The sequence below is a fragment of the Sycon ciliatum genome, chromosome 2, assembly GCF_964019385.1.
Source record: "Sycon ciliatum chromosome 2, ocSycCili1.1, whole genome shotgun sequence".
NCBI classification, from domain to species: domain Eukaryota; kingdom Metazoa; phylum Porifera; class Calcarea; order Leucosolenida; family Sycettidae; genus Sycon; species Sycon ciliatum.
In genome coordinates this window covers 37,313,074-37,328,052 of record NC_088644.1, presented here as the reverse complement: position 1 = coordinate 37,328,052, position 14,979 = coordinate 37,313,074, and the positions used below count along the sequence as shown (strand labels likewise).

Here is a 14,979-nt window from a genome sequence, read left to right as displayed (position 1 = left end):
TGTCGCGGGAAAAATTGAAAGCTGTTGACCTGCAAAAATGGTACATACAGTGTATGAAGCTTGCAAATACCATGAATACTGCACACATACACAGCTGTACAGGTACATGCACACGAGAGTGTTTTGGTTCAACTTTTGATTGATTGATTTATTGTTTTCTCTGCTTAGCTTTGATTTTTGAGCTTCCGTTTTCAATGACACGTCCCTCGTACATGTATCTTTGTTGACGGACTGTCTTGTGCCTTGAAACCGACCGCGTATATGGAGCTGCCTCTTGGAAGTATAATTTCCCATTTTATGTAAGCTCATCCGCCTAATAGCTACAAGGACGACTAATTGCACTGTAAGCATTTCCTATTATGTGGACATGTATGTGTAAAATGTTATACGATGATCGCAAGGCGCTAGGCTAGGCACACACATGCACAACGAAAGGGAAAGACTTCTTCAAAGAGAGGATTTGTTCAGAACTGTTTTCTTCTTACATTCATCAGTGAATCTACGTAACAATGGAATGGGGACTACTTGAAAGAAGGGGAAAAAAGAGCGAAACAAAAAGGTGATTACATGTATATAATAATTCGCGGGATTCGCGTTGGCATCGCTTGAATGTTCAGAAACACACAAACTAGCCTTCGCTTCCGCAGGCCACCACTATGCCTATGCCTTGCACACCTGAGTGGCGAATGCAGACCTCACAAGTGAGTCAGGGGAGAGTAGGTGAGTCTCTCAACCAATCGGGCGTGTAACAGCCCATAACCCTGTAAACTGCATCCTTGTTACCCTCACTCCGAGCTGTGAGTACCCAGTTGACCGTGGGTGTCGGCGCAGTTCATCACGCATAAAAAGTCTTTACTCACGTAAAAAGTCTTTACACGCTCCCTGCTACCAGCGCGGGTCTCGAACTCGGGGCCTCATGATTCGCAGGCAGGCCTGCAAACCAATCGGCCATATGCATTGGTGTATTCAGCGGGGGCAGTCTCAGCAGGTAACAACATGCATGTGTGAATCATCAGCATCAGCAAAACAAAGCAAAACCTGAACAAACTCAAACGGGAGGAAATGTGAACGGAGGGGGGGGGGGGGGGAATCACACTCACCACCAGGCGCGTGCTCGGCGGGGGGCACGTGCACCCCCAAAAATTTTCAATCTGGGTAATTGCAATTGTAATGTATGCAAATATGCTCTAAAATTCAAGAAAGGTTGCAAACAAATTGCAGAAAATTGCCGGGGGGGGGGGCTCACCTCGGCTCCCGTGCACCCCCCTAGTTGGGGGGCCGAGCACGCCCCTGACCACACTCGCACCAAGCCACTACGTAAACAATCTGAGGGTGATCCGCCTCAGCTTTGAGTAATTTTACATTTTTGTAATTATTTGTTAACCGTACAGTGAGACCTCAAATTCAGCACCCTGTACGTGTACATAACATACTGTTTCTCTTTGTGTCGAATATACTATTAGTATTACTAAAGTACTTTTAGGACCCGGGTCTCACTTCCCACAGCTCATTTGACCTTGGATGTAGAGTACTAGTGCCTGGGGTATAAATTGCTGACTTTTTACGTCCCTCAGAGCTACGTTATACTGAAGTTTGCTTGTACCTAGTGAGTGCTATAATCTAAGACTGTGCGGTTGTGAACAGCTTTTTAACGTTTCTTTTTCTGCCAGTGACAAAATAATAAGTTTTAGAACCAAGTCCAGATCGCACACCATCACATGTGTCCGTACCTTTTCACACATCTAGTCAGGAAGACACTTCTCGTAGGGTATCGAACGTCAAGGAAGGGAACGAAAACGTTCTGTACCTTATGGGAAGTGTCTTCTTCACCGGATGTGTGAGATTGCATGGATACATGCAATCTTGACTTCGTTCTAAATACCGTATATTCTCTATTATAAGCACCGTGTTTATATTTTTTCAACACCCCTCTACCCCTTGCTTATCCTGGAGACCGCGCTTATATTGGAGACCGTGCTTATATTTTTTCAACCAATACATCCATACAGAGCAAGAAGAAATACATGCTAGATACCATGCATGCCGCATTGATTTCCAACAAGACCGTGCTAATAATAGAGACCGTGCTTATAATGTTTCGAAAGGTGCTCACAGTGTGCTAGTATTAGAGACTGTGCTAGTAATAGAGACCTGTGCTTATAATAGAGAATATACGGTATTATTATTCGCCTCCAACCTCTGGGACAAAATAATAATTTTAAATACTTTTACTTTTCAAGTAGAACGGTCGAAGGTGGCCGCCCATACTGCCCATGTCTTAGCCACCGGAGCAGAGCACCAAAATAACCGTAGATGTCTCTCTTTCACTTTAATAGGCTCAATTATTATAGTGGATATGGCTGGTACATGTGTGTACTAACAGGGGCGCCGGACACGCTATGTTCACTACGGTATTTGCCATACCACTCTTTGTCCCGGGTAGATCTACACAGTGAATAAATCAACCGCACTAATTTCGGCACTGACTTTCCAGAGGAGTTACCCCAAGCCCACGAGTAAATAATGTACACCACCCTAAAATACCTCCCGACACCCCGGACTAAGTATGCCTCATAGCCGGCCAAGTACCGTGCACGATGTGTGCGTCTGAGGACTCTCCTTCTGTGCTTTGGCCAGGCTGGAACAGGCGAGATCTCAGATGCAAACACGCTCTTACAATCATGACCATGTGCATGTAACAAGTAATATCAACAACCAATTGGACACCTCTCCCGTTTCTGTACTTTCTACTTCGAAGTATTTATTGTAAGAGCGTGTTTGCATCTGAGGCCTTGCCTGTTCCAGCATGGCCCGGCATAGCACAGAAGGAGAGTCCTCAGACGTACACACCTTTGAAACTTTCTATTGTTCTTCCGGTGCTTCAAATACGTGTTTTTGTCCGATTTAGCTACCCCCTGTTGCGTTGCGCCGAACTTGCTGGTAGCCTCTGCGGGTAATATATCGCCACACATGTCCAGCAGTAGTTGTAATGACAGTGACGTCGACGCAGACGATGTGGACTGGAAAAGACGAGCAAAGCGGTCCAGGCCTACTGATGTCGAGCCTGTACAGTCTGCAGGTAGGTGTACTTCAAAGTGATAGCTGCACCACTAAATAGTAAATGGAGAGGTTGTGCACAACGAAATGCATGCTTGTAAGATACGTAACGGCCTGGCCTAACGGAAGCTGTACGAACTTTCGTCAACTTTCGACAGAAAAGAGCTGAACAGCAAAAAAGACTTTCGTGGCAATCGCTGTACTGTCACGCAGTAATGTATGACACCTGCGTATTGGTGTACACTTAGAGCATGAATGCCTGACTGTTGAGACCTTTCTCCCATATTGCGAAAAAAATTGACATTTCCGCTTTTGCGCAACATTCAAATCAACCGATTTTCTTAGCCTTTTTCGTGGTTGTCTCATCCATCGAAAACTACAAACTTCACTGGGCGCAACCTCTCTATTACTACTGTAGTAGGCAACTACTGGTGTGTGCGTGTGTGTATGTGTGCATGTGCATGTAGAAATTGAGAGAGTACTTCTGCACATTACATGTACAATCTGAACTTCTACTTTTTCCGTTGATGACCGGCTAGTCCCTTGTTCTACTTTTTCTTCTCCTTTTCCATGTTCTCTTTCTTGTCCGACTCTCCTTTTCTTCTTTCTTAGACAGGCTATTGTCTTTGGATGAGCATACCAGTATGAAGAATTGCTAATTTAATACTTGGTCTTGTGATGAGTATACAGCACATGTAAAACCTGTCAAGGCGACCACCTGTCCCAGGAGATCACTGCAACCAGAACCAAGGGATGCTACTTCCAGTCAAATGATCCTGGATAAGGAGGCCACCTGGTAACAGGGACCACGTTCTGAAGGTCCCTTGAGCGGTCGTCTAGGACAGGTTTTACTGTAGTTGATCAACAGCACAAGAGCATGATTAGCGTGCTGGGGGGGGGGGGGGGTGTTCCTAACTGTGTCCTTGTTTTGTTTCTTTTTGCACATCTATGTTGTTCTGCTTGCTTCAAACCCGTCATATAGGCTATTCATCGAATTCTTCTTGTCAAACGGTGACGAGTTCTCACAGCAGCAGGTCTGGTTTGGGACAGTGTGCTGCGCCGGCGCCAAGCACAACAACTGTAGCATCCCAGACTAGTAGGCACTCCGCATCTGTCACTGAAAGGCATCATGCGCATGCTGAGGCTGTAGGGAGTTGCAGTACTGCTGCCTTGACTGGTCATCCCCATGGAGTGATGCCTGCGCTGCAAGGTGAGATAAGGGCATCTCTTCTGTCTGGTCCTATCTTACAGTTCCAGAATGCACGCTAATATATACTAGAAGGAAGGGAAGTGCTACCCACTGTACCATATTGGAATTACTTGATGTGTGTGTTTATTGTGTTAGTGTGTGTTGACGGTGGGGTTGCATATCTATGAATTTTTGTCCTGGGCAAGTAAATAGTCGGTCCTCTCTTTCAATCTGAGCGTTGGTTTAAAGAATATTGGCTTGTTTCACCAATAGGCTGTTGATTGGTTTTTACTCATGGCAGGTAAAGGTATTCTTGGAGAGCACCCATTCACCGATAGAGGTGGCAATCTCGAAGCCCAGTCACGACTCTGTCACCACTTGCACATACGTTATGACATGGACACCGAACACTTTATCAACATCGTGGAGCAATACCTGGGAGAGGTCAGTGCAATCTTACGTGCTCTCTCTCTCTCTCTTTCTTTCTCTTGCTGTTACCACGTGAGGAGTGACTATACACTCTTGCGTTTGTGTTCGATGATGCAAATGCATAACGTAACATCAACGTTTCTTGTAGGATAAAATGAAATCCAGGTTGAAAACTGAAAGCCATTGAATGGAACTGGTGGGCTTCGTGGAAAGCCAGCTCCTTTTTTTCTGTATCACGACCTCAGCTGAGCACCATACAATATCCAACCACTCATCTGCAACACCCGTGATGCCATCCAGGACTTTCAGAAGCTGCACACTCTGGTTTTCATTTCATTTACGGTGGAACCTAAGCAATGCGCACAGCAAGGGACTACTTGCCCAACCTGTTTCTGTGATAATTTGAAAGGGTGTCCTGAGGCTCTGTCCTCACTTAGAAATGTCACTTGTGCGGATTGATATCTCCACGGGACTGCAGAAAGTTGTGCTTGATTTCTAAGTGCCTGTATTTCTGATATTACAGGCATGGTGGTGGCCTGGCACCAGCGAAACTTCCTAAGCTGGTTGTGTTTCTCTACGCAATTGTATAGCCGGTTGTAACGCCAACGTGCAAACTATACTTTTTTTATATTTCTGAGGTGCTCTTTTGGGACATGTGTTCAACCTTTAATATGTGTTCTTGGTGATAAGTATATGACCCCATTGTGTACTGTTGAGCTTTTATGTTACACCTAACTCGACCTACCATCATGACTTTTTAGTTAAGTTTTGTTTTGAATGCTGTTTTCCTCCTACTTCAGCCCCCCGCTAAGCGAAATCACCTGAAGGTTTGCATTGGTGTGATCGGCATTCGTCGCACTGTACGTCTTCTTGTCGACACCGATGACACGATGAGAACAGGAGGCATGGATACACAGAATCACATTCGGAAGTAAGTGACACCAGATGTATAGTATGCTAACACGGTGTTATCGAGTTCCTTGGGTCGGACCCTAGAGCACTGCAATCCCGTCTGCGTGCTCCCTCGATCCCTCACGACCACACACTCAAGCACCCGAATACGGCTTGTTTATAGGAATTAGTCTAGAAGGAGAGTAAAGAAGATCCACAAAAGCCAGCCTGATGCCGCGAGGTTCATGCCCTCACCGCGCACCTAAGAACCATAGCAAAAATGGCGCACAGCATGATCAGATCACATGATCATGATCTGATCAGCGATTCAAAGCGAGTGAACATATGGTAACTAAATTATTTGAATCTTTCGAAAAACTGCGATGTGAAAACATCGGTACGTTTAGAGAATTTGAACAAGATCGAAGGAGAAGAGTGATTACTTTATAATGAACTGCAAATCATGCAATTCCATTACAACAGTTGAGACTTCGAGTTTGTACTACATGTACAGTGGAGATTCATAACGGCTTGGAAAAGCAGCAGGTTGAGCTTTAGGACTAACTTTAGTAGCAAGTACCTTCCAAAGATCTTGACTAGTGCCAGATTAAATTATTATAGTGACATTTTGATCTCGCAGAGGAGTGTCGTTGTATCCACTCTTCAGCTTACATGGACTGCAGATGGTTTCAATATACAGGTCGTCCCCCGTTAATACGAGTCCGGTTAGTACATAAACCCCGTTAGTACATAAGAAATCTCAAGTCCCGGACGAAACGTGGTCACTTCCATACAAATTTTGTCGGTTAGTACATAATTCGTTAGTACATAAACCCCGTTAGTACATAACATTTCTCCGTACCCGCATGCCGCCTACCTCAATAGTACATAATTTGTAGGTCTTTTGACCTTCCAGTGGAGGCACATCGTGTTCTCAGAGTTTCTATTTGTGGACGCAATTAGCTCAGAAATCAGAGCGCACATCACAAACCGACAAAGCTCTGTTTTCCGAGTGACTGTACAGGCGCGGTTGGACATGTATCACGTAAACTGTAGAATCTTCGCTGCCTGTGACCGTTATAACATAATGTTTATGTTATATCGAGGGAATCAAGAATATCTCACTCCCCAGTCATGGTAGCAAGAAACACTCAGAAAAGTGGAAAAAAGTGAAAAATTCTGGTACAAAAGCAAGTTATGTACACTTCCGTTTAGTACATAAACCCCGTTAATACATAACATTTCTCAAGTCCCAGAGATTATGTATTAACGAGGGACGACCTGTACTGGTATACTAGCATCAATTTCGTCTTCTTTTCTTCTTTTTCAGACGAACAGCCGGTGGCGTCTTTTACACGCTGATGAAAAAGGCCCCTTTCATTCGTCCTTCAGAGCAGAGTGAAATCACTGCCCACGAAAAGGAGGCGCATAAGCTGGAGGCCAAGAGGAAGAGGAAGCAGAAGCAGACGGAGGACCGGGCGCGCCAGGCCGCGCTCTTTCGACAACGAACAATGAACCAATCTTAGGAACCTCGCTGTAGTTAGTCACTGTATGCTGCTTGTTTTAATATTCAATATTAGGGTGTTTGAAGAGTCGGCGTGGAGAAAATCGATTTTGGATGGCTTATAACTGCTAGTGTTGGACACAAACTACGGATAACATGCAACATGTTGGTCCTTTCTTTTTAAATTTAATCCTTGGCTCTCCATCCGAGTCTGATAATAAAACTCTTTTTAAAAAATTCTTTAAACTCGTTCTTGTCTGGCCATGTTGGCATCAATGATATTCTTTGTCTTATAATATCAGGGTGCATTCTTATTTTTCTCTAGGTTCTCGGAAAAGATTTCGCTTGGAAGTCAAGGAAACTGGAATAATTTAGGAGCGGAATTCGAAGATCTTGATTGTACAACTTTCCCTTTTCGCATAGGCACAGTGCGTGTTACATTCGTGTCACTCAAGATTGTGGGCCCCTTTGGCGCTTCACATGTGCAAAAGATGTCCGAATTCTTCGAGACCCGTTCCTAAATTTCCAGTTTCTTCGACTTTCAGGAGAAATTTCTCTGAGAAGCTAGAGAAAACAAGATCGCACCCCTAGCTTTCCAGGCCTATTTTTTCTTTACTCTTAGGTTAGCTGTATTTATCTTCATTTTTGTGTTCTTGTGTTGTTCTTTGTCAGGGAACGTATCACGTCGTTTCTCTCAATACTCCGCGATTGTAACGTTAGGGGCCATATAGAGCAGGTTGAACTATCTTCTTTGGTCTATCATTTCTTTTTTCGTCCGGAAAAGGGTAGATTTATACATACATATGTCTTGTCTTTTCTATTTGCCCCCCCCCGTCCTCAATGAAAGGAAGATGTGGTGTATAGTGATTGTCACAACATTGTCTCCTCTCTCTCTGTACTGTCTCTCTCTCATCTTTATTAAAATGTGCATGCTCGATGTAAATAAATCAGTCCTTGTCTTGTCCCGCAATGGACTGCTGCGTGGCTTGCAGGTCGAACGCAGCAATAGTGACCTGTGTCCTTACCTGGGGAAAATCTATGTGCGTGCTCTCGGAGATCACCATTGACTGCTTGGCCTCAGGCTGGAGTACTTACCGCCAAGAATGTGCAACTGCACTCAGTATGGCAGTTTGTGGTAGAAGATTTTCACATCATCCGTACCCTGTGCATACTTCTGCATGGTATGATCAGGCGCGTGCCCCGTATGGGTTCCTGGGTGCCCGGAACCCCCCCCCCCCATTTTCGCTCAAATGCAGGATTTTGCTTCATATTTTGACATTTTTCCCCGGACCCCCCCCCCCCCTTGAAGGGCACCGGCACACGCGCCTGATGATCATGATAGCAAGAACCTTCTTTGGGTGCAACTCTCTGGTTACAGTAAATGATTGCACGCTGAAAAAAGTAGAGTCCAAGAATGTTCAGTCTGGACCATCACAGCTTTTAAAAGTACAGTTTATTGTTTGTGCTGTTGTGGAATAAATCAAGCAACTTCAACTGCGCCACATTACAATGACTGAAATATTGGCATTTCATGGTGTAAATTTCATTTGCACTCCTTGGCTAATCTACTTGCAAGTTAACCAAACACTGTCCCAAAGTCCTCGCGAATTTCCCTGGGGACAGGTTTCTTAGTGGAAATAGCAGTAAATACAATAGGGCCTGGCACATTCAACACCCAACTGTGTTTACGGGGTTCTTCGTCTAGGATTTCGTGAATCTGCAGAACGTGCACACGGTTTATAAAGCTTACCGTAATTTCCGAAGTATAGTGCACACTTTAGATGTGCTATTTTAGGCCCTAAATCGCAGGTGCGCACTATGCTCCGAATATGAAATGCATGTACTTCAATGAAGATTGAAGTGCGCACTATACTCCGAAAAATACGGTATGTTATACACAAGGTGTGTTTTATAAATATGGTGGTGAAGACACACCTGGCAATATGGCGGTAAACACACGCCTGCCCACACACGCTCTCTAGGCTGCAAAGTTCTGGCACAGAGCTCTCCTTCTCACCACCACCACCATCAGTTCGCGCCTGGCGCCTGGTCGATGCATGGCTGGCGGTATCCGTGTGTCTTCACCACCATATTTATCAACCATAAGTACAGCTGCAGTGGTGTCTTCAATTTCATTCTCCCAAGGTGTGTTTGTTACAAGAACGGAATTGTTGGTTTTCTTATCCTGGCAGCTTTTTAGGATACATTTCCATAATATAATTATAATTACTTCGAAGTATGATCATACTTAGAAGTAGGACACACTTCAGGCTCTTGAACATATTGAAAGTTTTCACTAGTATACTTTCATGCTTTATATAATAATCATCAGGTGAAATACAGGCAAAATCAAATGAACATGGACAATGGATTAAAATGCAGAGAGGTGATAGAAACAGCGCAAGGAAGAAGAGCCAAAACAACAGCGTCAAATGCATGCCCCATACACATAGAAAGTAATGGGAAAAAGGCGCAAGTGTGAGTAAATCCAAAAAGCGTGAAGTGCGGTGCAGCAAAACAGACAACAAAATGAATGGTCAAAAACTAACAAGTTAGTTGTTGACGACCTACCGGTAAGGGGCCGTCCATCAATATCGAACTTTTTCACAAAACGAATTATTTTAGTTTGGACCCAACCCCTCCCTCCCTTCCCCTCAGAACGTAAAAAATGTTGACATAATACATGTACATGCAAAAGTTGCAAGTGTGTCACTGCTCCTATTGCTATGGTCGTGTACATGTATCAATATTTTTTTCTGAAACGAAATTGGTCAACCCCCTCCCACCCCATAACGAAATTATTTCGTTCCGTGACAAAAGTAGTTATGGACGATCCCCAAGCGTGAATCTAAACTACAGGCATGCTTCTGTTTACAAGTTGGTTTCTTGGTGTGAATATAAACGGTAACTGCATGCACGTGACAAAATAATTGAAAAACAATCATCCGAGTGCTTTTTCATTTGATTTTGCCCGTATTTCTTCTGATTACAACGCACGACACCGAGTACTAGTGAAAACTTTTAAAATGTTCAAGAGCCTGAAGTGCGTCCTACTTCTAAGCATTCTTGTCTCCAAGAAAATTGTTTGCTTACCGTAAAGTCTTGTTTAAAAGCCGCGGCTTCTATGACTTTCTTTGTGAAATTTTGCAGGCTTCTACAGTTGCGCTCGGTGAAATCCAACCCAGAGTGCACATTTGGCACCCTCAATCTGCACGGCCCTTGACACCCTGGAATTCCCGGAAGTGGTAGTAGGGAGGTTTAGTCCCACGTAATCCGTGGGTACTTTACGTGGGTGTACCACGTGATACTCAGTGACCCACGAACAGACGTTTTCTGATTCACGACATACCGTGTATGGAGGCTCACCCACGTTCCGCCAGAACGTGGGTGAAAATCAGAATGGAGCGCATTGTGCGAGCTGTGAGGGTGCTCAGCTGAAGAAGTTTCCAAAGCACGAAATCAAAATATTGGATGAGCTTCTTAGGCCGGGGTAGCTTCGTCTTTGACCAGGTTTTGGCCTTTAGCTTCATGCTTTTGTTTGTTCCGTGTGACTAAACACAACATTGCAACGTGGGTGCCCTTCATCCACTTTACGTGGATCACCCACGTACGCGTTTCCGTTACGTGAGAACTAAACCTCCCTACTAATGTGGCTGGACGTACACATGTACAAACACAATGATGTAATCGCAACTGGTACAGGGCGCCAGTTTTGCACTGTGGGTCAGATTTCATCGAGCACAACTGTATACGAGACAGGCTTCTATCTCCTAATTTGCTAAATCCTACTCGAGTATATACAGGATTTTGGTCATATTTTTCAACTCAAAATGGGCGTGGCACGAGCATAGGGAAACGTATGTGACCAATTCTTCCGTGTTAGGTCTTAAGCGGGATTCACAGAAGCTTTTTTTGCGATGCGAACTTGCGAAATACCATTCACAGAAGAAGTCAGTGATGCGACAACACACAAAGGTTCAAGAGTTGCCTATAAATTTGTACAAGTTGTATCAAACCGCGCGAACATCATATTGACGTACAGTAGAGTCGCGCGCCCAAGAACGTTGTTTCCAAGGGGTTAGCCTGGGACGTTCTTATTTTTCATGAAATCTGGCTACGTTCTTATAGCACGGTCTTAGAAACAATCCGTACTGGATCATATGTATCCCACAAGATGCCAGAAAACCAACACCGCCGTTCTTAGCTGTAGGCTGTTGCGTTCTTAGCATTTCAGGCTGGACGTTCTTGGGCTCCACGTTCTTCAGCGCGCGACTCTCCTGTAGCCAAAATCAGCAAGATGTTGTCGCATCACTGACTTCTTCTGTGAATGGTATTTCGCGAGTTTGCATCGCAAGCGTCCGTCGCATTGCAAAAAAGCTTCTGTGAATCCCGCTTTAGTCGATATAATAATAATATTCGCGGGATCCACGTCAGCATCCCTTGAATGTTCAGAAACACACAAACTAGCCTTCGCATCCTCAGGCCACCACTATGCTCGATATGGAGAGTTGAATAAGATATTTTTTCAAATAAGTTACTAAAGCGAGATTCATAGAAGCTTTTTTTGCGATGTGACGCGATCTGTGACGAAAGCGTGCGATGCGAACTCGCGAAACACCTGGTCCTGGACCAAGAGCACATAAGCAAAAGTGTGCAATTCAGACTTCCAAGTTTACCTGCTGTCCCAACAGAATTTAAAGTTGATCGACATTTTTATGATGCAATGCTGCTTGAACAAGTGATTTACGACATCAGAATGGGGTTCAGTTTGCACAGGATCAAATGGGGCTCCGCCCACGACAGGTTCAGGATACGTCTGACAAAACGTTTACAACAAGCAATAAATCATAAAAATGATGTCAACTAATTACTTGAAAATCTGTGGAGACAGCTCCTGGGTACCCAGACAGGTTGCTCACTCTTGGGAGGTCATATACTCGCCGAGTCTCTGCCCTTAGATCGACTACGGTTTTATAACGCATTACGTAGTGTGGGATTGTTAGAGACAATCCAGCTCATTCCATTCATGGATCACACATACGCTATCGCACTACTCCATGCAAGACCACATAAACACACAACAAAGAACAACAGAATTGACTGCACCGAAAAGACACTTATGCCACGAGGACACAAGCACCACCAGCTGACTTTATTTTTTGCTCAGCCTGCTGGGAGAAGAATTTGGCTTTGACGATAACCGGCTGCTTGGGAAGGAAGCCCTTGCCAAGAACCTTGTAGTAACCCTGCATCAAAAAAAGAAGCAGAAAACACCACCTTAGGAACACAAGTAATGGCGCGAAGTACGGAGAATAATCATAAACAATGGTGAAACCAATTTGATACATCTGCACACAAAATTAATGTAACGGGTCAGTGGAAACCTACGGGGCATACACAACACAGGCGAAAACTGGACCGAAAGGTCTCCTCTGTGACCCCAACAACAAAATCGTGTATCCACTACCTACTGGGCATTGGTGTCAGTGGATGTACTGGCAACTACCATGGATGGGCATAACTTAACAGGGAGTATGAACGGCATCTTGTTCAATCAGCACAGGCAAAGAAATGCACCCGATACAACAAAGACAAGAGTGCATAATCTGGAGTGTGCAACATTCATCTAGAGGAATGGTGGAATCGGCCAAGATGTACGTTTAGAATTGGATCATCTTTGGCGGATGTATGATCAAATGTGAGCAAGTTTAATGGTCATCACGTTGATATGGTGCCAGCTCTTCATATCAGGATGCATGTATCTGGTCGAACTTATAGCGGCAACTTACAAGTTGTTCACACATGTGAACTCAGCAAAAATGGCACCAGGAAGCAACATTTTCTGACAAGACTGATTGCAAAATAAACCACACTGCAGACAGAGTAATTGCTGGGTTGGACACTCCTTGACAAGTACTCTTGCTAAAGCACATCAGCAGTGTTACTCCATTGATATAATCAAACTTACAGCACGGACAACGTCAATTACTGGGACCTTGCTGTCAGCCTTGGCATCAGCATACTTCGTGCGGGTCTGGTCAGACACCAAGGACCACAGACGCTCAATGTTGACGGAGGGACGGTAAGAGCGCTGGTTGGTTACGTGGAACTGGCGCATACCAACCTTACCGAAGTATCCAGGATGGCTGGACAGAAACAAAGCAAAACAAGGCCATACCCATTAAGCCAGGAAACGGTAGAAAGGTACATGAAGTAACAAAAACACCAAACAGGCAGGGCAAATGAGAAACTAAGCAGCATGTCAATCTTTCCTAAATGAGGCAAGTTACCCATTTATACATGGGATAATGCTAAAAACTGAGCGAAACCTTGAACCAATGTGAAATAAAGTCTGCCGAAACGGACTTTGCTTCTTTGATTTTCGCACGAGCTGATTGTTTAGTAATTGGAAGTGTTAGTGGACATTGTAGCGCAACTTGTAGTTTCTTAGTCCTTTTTCTTTACTACTTCAAGAACTACGAGTATTCAAAGGATTCAGAACAAGAAAAGCTGCTGCAGTAGTACCAATTAATTACTGCAAATACCACTCACTCGATTAGAACCCGGGGCTTCTATTGTTCAAATGCCAATTTTGAGGATACCGTAAAAAACCATGGTTCATGTGAGACTACTATTCATGGAAACTCTGGCACCGAGTTAGTTCGCACACTGCGTCGACTTGGACATGCACTAGTATGATGCTTTGCACGCCCTTGACATGGTCACCCCTTGCTTCACGAATAGTAGTCCGGGCTTCAAATCAAGAGGGGCTATGGGGCTATTATTCAAGAGGGGGGCTTCTAATCAAGCGAGTACGGTATATCAGCAATAAAAAAGGCACTCTGGCATTTCAGACACAACATACAGGCAGTATGTCCTCTGGAGCAAGTCAATGCAGGATTATACGACACACAAGATAGGACGGCTTGCTAGTGATCGTGCATAAAGCACAATAGGTCCTGTGTGATTGTGTGCATGTATGAAAGTACATATTACAATTATTACATTTTTGAGTATTTAAATGTGCAGGTGCATGCATCTATAATGTCTTAGTGCACATCTCATGATCTTCGTTGAGACCAAACCATTCTCATGTAAAGTTCAAAAACACTGCAACCTTTCTAGACTCACTTAGAGCGATACGTGCACTTGCGGTCATACCAAACTCTCACTGAAGAAGATTGACAATGGTCCCTGAAAAATATACAAAATGTTTCTTATTGTCATTCAAAATTGACGATTTTCACTCACTATTTGTCGAAGTTAATTCTGTGGTGATGTTGACCACCAGCATTTCCGCGACCTCCAGAGTGCTTGCGGTGTTTGCCTACAAGTACACGGATAAGTAGAGACGAACTCAAGTAATCCATGGCAGGTGCTGTAACAATTTTGCGAAATTCTACATACCAACACGGCCATGACCAGCCGAAACGTGGCCACGAAGCTTTCTAGTCTTCTTTAAACGGGCAGTCTGTACGACGGAAACACGAAAAGGATTCGTTCCATGAAGTCATGATGAAGGATGGCTAGGGAGGGATAGGATTCGAATACAAAAACTAACCATCTTCTCTGGAGGGAGCTATCGACAAGAGGAAGGGACGCATGCGCAAACTGCGCCTAAATGGTCGTCAAAAAGCAACAAAAAAAAACTGCAAGGAGAGTTTCGCGATTTTTGATTTTTGATGTCTCATACTAGCACTTAAGTCTTTGGTCGCGCGCCGCGACTTCACGACATACATGTACACGTGAAAAAACGCAAGCCTCCGCGTTAAAAAACGCTGTACATGTAGTAGTACTAGTACTACTACAGTACGCACGGTACGCATATGGAGCTGTACGCCCGTACTGGGTCACATTTTCATCACCATGACTCGACTCATGAGGCATCACCATGCATGCATGCAGACTG

At 44.3% G+C, this 14,979-nt stretch overlaps 2 protein-coding genes across 2 annotated transcripts; one reads left to right on the top strand and one right to left on the bottom strand.

Moving 5' to 3' along the window:
- The first annotated feature begins 111 nt into the window (after positions 1-111).
- On the top strand, positions 112-8,040 carry LOC135809943 (uncharacterized). Its single transcript, XM_065323391.1, has 6 exons — positions 112-343; positions 2,909-3,079; positions 4,040-4,267; positions 4,548-4,690; positions 5,476-5,606; positions 6,897-8,040. The coding sequence occupies exons 2-6, from the start codon at positions 2,971-2,973 to the stop codon at positions 7,090-7,092; spliced, it is 807 nt and encodes a 268-aa protein (XP_065179463.1). The 5' UTR covers positions 112-343; positions 2,909-2,970; the 3' UTR covers positions 7,093-8,040.
- Positions 8,041-12,166: 4,126 nt separating this feature from the next.
- On the bottom strand, positions 12,167-14,717 carry LOC135809944 (large ribosomal subunit protein uL15-like). Its single transcript, XM_065323392.1, has 5 exons — positions 14,632-14,717; positions 14,478-14,541; positions 14,322-14,397; positions 13,039-13,216; positions 12,167-12,316 (listed from the first exon to the last, which is right to left on the bottom strand). Exons 1-5 carry the CDS (start codon positions 14,632-14,634, stop codon positions 12,188-12,190), a joined length of 450 nt encoding a protein of 149 aa, XP_065179464.1. The 5' UTR covers positions 14,635-14,717; the 3' UTR covers positions 12,167-12,187.
- Positions 14,718-14,979: the final 262 nt, after the last annotated feature.

Excerpts from the sequence above, each read along its gene's own strand:
- LOC135809944 (XM_065323392.1), bottom strand. Across the intron at positions 13,217-14,321 it reads AGAATTAACTTCGACAAATA|CCATCCTGGATACTTCGGTA; the intron begins GTGAGTGAAAAT and ends GTTTCTGTCCAG. Across the intron at positions 12,317-13,038 it reads TAATTGACGTTGTCCGTGCT|GGTTACTACAAGGTTCTTGG; the intron begins GTAAGTTTGATT and ends TTTTTGATGCAG.
- LOC135809943 (XM_065323391.1), top strand. The coding sequence starts at position 2,971 with ATGTCCAGCAGTAGTTGTAATGACAGTGACGTCGACGCAGACGATGTG. Across the intron at positions 3,080-4,039 it reads CGAGCCTGTACAGTCTGCAG|GCTATTCATCGAATTCTTCT; the intron begins GTAGGTGTACTT and ends CCCGTCATATAG. Across the intron at positions 4,691-5,475 it reads TGGAGCAATACCTGGGAGAG|CCCCCCGCTAAGCGAAATCA; the intron begins GTCAGTGCAATC and ends CTCCTACTTCAG.